The sequence below is a fragment of the Arachis stenosperma genome, chromosome 7 (genome assembly GCF_014773155.1).
Source record: "Arachis stenosperma cultivar V10309 chromosome 7, arast.V10309.gnm1.PFL2, whole genome shotgun sequence".
NCBI lineage: Eukaryota > Viridiplantae > Streptophyta > Magnoliopsida > Fabales > Fabaceae > Arachis > Arachis stenosperma.
Window position 1 is genome coordinate 36,147,924 of NC_080383.1, and position 6,068 is coordinate 36,153,991.

At 34.7% G+C, this 6,068-nt stretch overlaps 1 protein-coding gene across 1 annotated transcript; it reads right to left on the reverse strand.

Moving 5' to 3' along the window:
* Window positions 1-4,225: 4,225 nt before the first annotated feature.
* Window positions 4,226-5,315, reverse strand: LOC130939701 (protein FAR1-RELATED SEQUENCE 5-like). The gene is made up of 3 exons (XM_057867791.1): window positions 5,301-5,315; window positions 4,768-5,149; window positions 4,226-4,542 (listed from the first exon to the last, which is right to left on the reverse strand). The coding sequence occupies exons 1-3, from the start codon at window positions 5,313-5,315 to the stop codon at window positions 4,226-4,228; spliced, it is 714 nt and encodes a 237-aa protein (XP_057723774.1).
* Window positions 5,316-6,068: the final 753 nt, after the last annotated feature.

Sequence of the window (6,068 nt, forward strand, 5' to 3'; positions counted from 1 at the left end):
GGTTTCTTCCGCCTAGGGTCTCAGTAAGTCATATGAAGTCAAAGTTTACTATATGTTGTCATAAAAAAAACCAATTTGAATTGCAATTTTCCTTGATTGTAAAACTTGTTAGGAACAAGCATTTTCGTTTTGCTACCCACCAATAGCTGTGGTAATAGACCATTCAGTATATTTATCTGATGTTAGCAGCTTATCAAAGGTAGCTAATGTATTTGTTTTAAATTTGAAATCTACCAATTTACTATCATTTGCCACAATATGTTTTTTATAATCTTAAGTTTTTGTGATTTTTATATTTATGTACCAATTAAGGACAACTATAAACATTGGTACTTATTATGTGTTGACGTGAAGAAGAGGAAGTTGATATGTGTAGATCCGATGCAACAAATATCAAGAAAAACCATAAGGGAGCGACAGATTCGACAACTAGTGAGTCATTCATGCTTCTAAATTAAATTTGTTGCCCATAACTCATTTAATTTTCAGTAACAATTACTTATAATTATATTTCGTGTCAATGTAGTCAAATTTCATTGACTGGGTGATTCATGAACAATTTCTCGATGAGAGATTAGAGGGCAAGTCAGATTTGGATGAAGTTGCATATCAACTCAGTGAATTTCGGATCTACTATCCACAGAATCTTCCACAACAAGAAAACTCGTAAGACAAGTTACTATATGAATTTAAGCAAATTCAAATAACTGTCTAAGGAAAGTGAAGCTAATATTTTAATACGTATGCCTCAGGTTTGATTATGGAATATGGGTTGCTTGATGGCAACTATATACTGAGGCCAGAAATTCATTTATCATACCAGTGAGTATAACGTTATAATTGCTAACATTGTATCCTTATTAAATAGAATCTTCACTTATTTATTAATTTTACAACATGCATGCTGCCAGTGGATGATACTGCACGCATGCGATTGGCCTTAGATTTAGTGTTGAGTAATTACAATAAGGCCAAAGAAAACACCATCGATGCCGCAAGAAAATTGGTCACCAAAATAAATTGAAATGCATCCATTTATTATGTTCATGATATGAGTTTTATTAACTTGTCTAAATTTAAGATATTTTGAATTTTATACATTGATAGTGTTTGTTATTTTATTTTAGTAAGACTTTATATTAAAACCGTTTTCATTTATTTGTTTCTAATCCTGCCATTTTTTTCGGTAGTATTATGTTGTTTCCATTAATTTTACTAAAAATGCAAAATAAAAAGATGAAACGTTGCAACCTCATAATTGAATGAAGGGTTACACGACAAAAAATTACAATTTTACAGAAGTTATATATCAGAGGTTTTAATAAACTCCCGCACATTAACCCAAAAACTCTTTACGCCCTTTGTAATTTAATTGATAGGGGTTTTTGTTCTAAATAGTAGGGATTCTAGAAACCCCCAAAAATTAAAATCTATGAGACTCAAATTATTCTCTCACGCACAAACCCGCCAAACCAAAACCCCAAAAGCCCCAAACCCGCCAAACCAAAAGCACCAACCCAAATTTGTGACCCTCTCTTCAGCCTTACCTGCAAATTGGCCATGACTTCTACTCCCCCAAGGCTCATCGCTGTTCATAGTGGCCCTCTTCTCCAACTGCTCTTCAGGTTAATGGGTTTGGTATTCTCTTCCTTCAATTGCTTTTGTTATTAGCTTTTGCTTCATATTCGCATCGCTAAGATTCTTCTCTATTTGTATCGCTGCTATTGTTCGCATTAGGTTGATGTTCATTGCTCTGTTGTTCGCTGCTCGTTAGTGTTTGCTGCTTCATTGTTTATTGTTCGATATTCACTATGGTTCTTCATTGTTCACAGCTTTTCCTTTATCAATCAAGGTAAATAATCGCTATTTTTTTGGTATATGCTATCTTAATTAGATTATTCTAGTTTTTTAACCATGTTTTGATGTGTATTCTTACCTTTCAACTAATAAAATACTAAGATTTGGGATATTGAACTAGAACAGAGTTATGTTGTTCATGAATTAGAGAAGAGTTGTTCATCCCAATAATTAGGTTATGTATATAGTTTTTGGCTCAATAATAACAGTCTGGTCTAATGTTATGCATTATTTTCTTGCAAGGCTCCACAATTTGCATGTCTTGTTTATCTATGATTCCAAATCTGATATCTTTCAAGCATGGTAATTGTGAAGAATTACCTTAATTGTCTAATATTGAACTTCTATGACAATCTACAATAAAGGAACATATTGTGCTCCTAATTTTATATATATTTATTGTAGTTGGCATAGGATCAGTCTCAAAGAGTAGTACTAGTATATAGTTTTGTTATGGAAAGTGCTTTAAATGAACTAAAATTAAGTTCAAGTTCTGTTATTGATAGGATAAGTCAAAAAGCAATTTCAAAAATTTAATAGTAAATGAGTAAAATGACATAATCTTCCTAGTTCAATAAATGTCAATTCAATCAATGAATGCAAACTGTACAAAACATCAATAAAAGGTAATTAGTAAATGGTACAAAATTACCAATCATCCCAAAATCTGAATTATCTTCAATCTGCCATTCTAGTTTCAAAGGCCACAATAGGAGACTCAGCTGGTCTGGAACTCATCCCGGACTCTTCGTTACTTGTAGATGCACAAACGGGATATCGGGACCAGGACTTGATGTTTTCACTTGATTACTAAAAGCCGATTTAGCTGCTGAGGTTGGTGCTGTTCCACCACCAATGTTCCTATCTTTTTCCATTTTCTGCTGATTTTTCACACTATCATGTCGTTTGCACTTATCACAAACCGAACATCATCTTCCGTTACAAAAGCATAAAAATAACATAGTTTATAAATCCAAAACACAATATGCCGAATCACCATACAACGAAATTCTAGACATAATTGTAGTATGAAATACCTTAGTGAGGATGTCAAGATGGCTGCTGATATTCTTTTCTGTATCATTGTCTATCGGCTCTTTTGGAATTCTACCAGGAATATTAGGACAACTTTTGTTGTAGTGCCCTCTCACACTGCAGTTTGAACACCTTCTCTGTTGCTTAAATTTTGTGTTTTTCTTGGGAGCTCCCTTACTCTTCACTACCAATGGGTCAACAACGTAGTCATCGTCTAAATTACCATTGCGTGGATATTTACCTCACTTTTGGAGTTTTGAAATTGTGTTGACAACATCATTCATTACTTCGACAAAATCACTTGAGTTCTTACATGCAATATCCATCAACCTAGAATATTCAACACCCAACACACCCAAACGACACTTTAGTACTTTATCATAATCACTTGGATCATCGACATTTGACTTCATGAAATCACTCTTGGCATTCTTCGTCCAACGCTTGCGCACTAAGCATTCTGGAATAACTTCAACGTGTTGGTGCTTTAGGCATGCGATATGTGCATGTAGGGAATCCCTCTATTTTCGAACCACAGACACTCACAACGAAGCATCCCCCCAACTCTGTCAAACTCAACCACATGATCAATCTCTGGCACTCCAAAACTGTTTCACTTGAAGTATAGTTTTCCACCATCCTGAATGACCAACTATATATTCATAGCACAAGCACCCTAAATTTCCTTCCTGACCTCCCGGAACATGTTACGAGTGAAAGTCTTTGCAGCAAAATCTTCAAGTGTCGGTAAAGAAGTCACAAGTACTGGATCGGTATATTTACTGTTGAACTCTGCAACTCTTTCATTGTTCCTGTAATGGCTAACACCGGTCTCAATGTTATTGATAAATTTAAGAAGGGTATCTTTCTTTCTCACATATGCTTTTATTAGAGAGTTAATCCCTTCACACTAGGATGTTGTCCTGATTTGCCTAAAAAATTTGTCCCTCAAATATGTAAGATCCCATAAATTCCTCAACTAATACGTTTAGATGACCCAAGAGTTGCTTGATAAGTTATACCTCGCCACCATGTCTCCCCACATGACCTGAAACTCTTCAACACTCACATTAGCATAAATCAATTTCTTGAAGTCATATAAAAATCCATTGTTCTTAACCTTCTCACATGCATTCCTATGTAAGTGCCATGCACATAGTCCATATGTTGCATAAGGAAAGACCTGTTTAATGACTTCTCTCATTGAAAGATCTCCGTCGGTGACAACTGCCATAGGGTATTTATTCTCCATTGCTTCCAAAAAAGTTTTTAAGAGCCACTTGTATGAACCAATATCCTCATTAACAAGAAGACCACATCCAAATATGACGGTCTACCCATGATGATTGCTACCAAAAAATATCACAAGTGGTTTATTGTAGACGTTCCTATTATAAGTCGAATCAAATGTCAAGACATCCCCAAAGCACTCATAATCAATACGGCTAGTCTCATCAGCCCAAAACAAATTTTCCAATCGATTCTCATTACTTAATGTGTACTTTCCAAAGAAAGAAGAATTATTCCCAGCTTTACCTCTCAGGTAACTTATTACAGCATTTGCATCACCACCCTTCACCTTTTCCTTCCTATGTTGAGTAATGAGGATGTACATATCCTTTTGGTTGAATGACAAGTTTGCATATCCACCTTTTTAAGCAGCCAAATATCCCAAGATGTGACAGGTCCTAATGCCTATGTCGTGCAAATTCTTTGCCTGAGCTTTATCCGAGACACTGAATGTGCGATACTTAGGCATCATGCTAATGTCGAGTGGATCAACTAATCTATGAGAGTGCTCTTCGTAAAACAAAACAACCTTCTATTTATGAATTTTTCTATCTAGTCTTGCACGAATTCTCGCTTGGCAACAACTTCGAGTTAGGGGTCGGTGGTCCCTGATTCTTTCGTCCTTTTCAACCTCTTCCTTTCTTGAGCCCGCCCGATTGCAAACAATTTGGCGCATAATTACGCAACCATCGCTATCGCGTCTGACTTCATCCAACCTCACTGTAAAACCGTGCATAATTGCATAAGTCTTGTAGAATCGATAAACAGCTTCCTCATCTGTAAACTTAAGTTGCATGATATTTTCTCGTGACAGCTCTCCTATTCTCTTATCTTGAGGTCTATCTTCATCAGCCTCCGAATCGTCGTCTAAAAGATCTAGATCGTCTCCTTTTGGGAACTCCTCATCGGAGTCTGTTTCAAAAAAATCGCTATCCGACGGCTCCATCTCCCAGAAATCAACATACACCTACAATTTATAAAAAAACAAACACATCACCACACAATTAACATTTCACAGATATGTAGACTAGAAAAATTACCACTAATTCACATTAAAAATACAACAACACCTTTAAAAAACTAAAATATTTTAATACAATCCATCCAATTGTATTTACTTTTATGTCCCCCATTTGGTTGACTAGTTTCTTTGTATCTTAAAGACCTAAGCAGAACAACATATATTTAGATTAATTTTTTTTTAAAATGATCATCAATGATTTCATCACTTTAGAATTTCATTTGTCATGGTCTGTATAAAGTAGAAATGACATTCTCACCAAAGATAAAATAAAGGAAATGTATGTAACAATGAAAACATGTGATAGTAATACTTGCACCTGACCAGAACTATGTCATGCACGTTATGTTTATAGAAACAATATAGATAATAAATATTAGAAATTGATTCAAATGAGGTGTATAAAGGAAGACAACACTGAGTTGGATGTATTTTAATCCAATGTTTAAGAATCATGAGGGCATGCACAAGGAAAAGCATTCAGCTTCTTTTTATTTTTGGCTGGCTACTACCCATTTTTATTTGTTTCATAATCATTCAATAGATATACATAATTAATATCATACAATTTGTTAAGGCCTTCTCTACTTCATGACTTCTATTTCACTTCTTTCGAAGGGAACGAGCAAAGTAAAAATTAGTTTAGAAAGTAAGCAGCACAATTAAATAAAATAGAAATAATTCAGATTAAGTAAATACTTTTAGGAGATTATACACCAAAGCTAAAGCAGTAAGCATCCTTTTCCATATGAAAGTGAAAGTGAAAGAGGCATTGTGTGTAACAGAAGAACACCAGCAAACAGGGACATTGCAAGAAGATAAATTAAAAAAATAAAACACAACAACAACAACAACAACACAATAT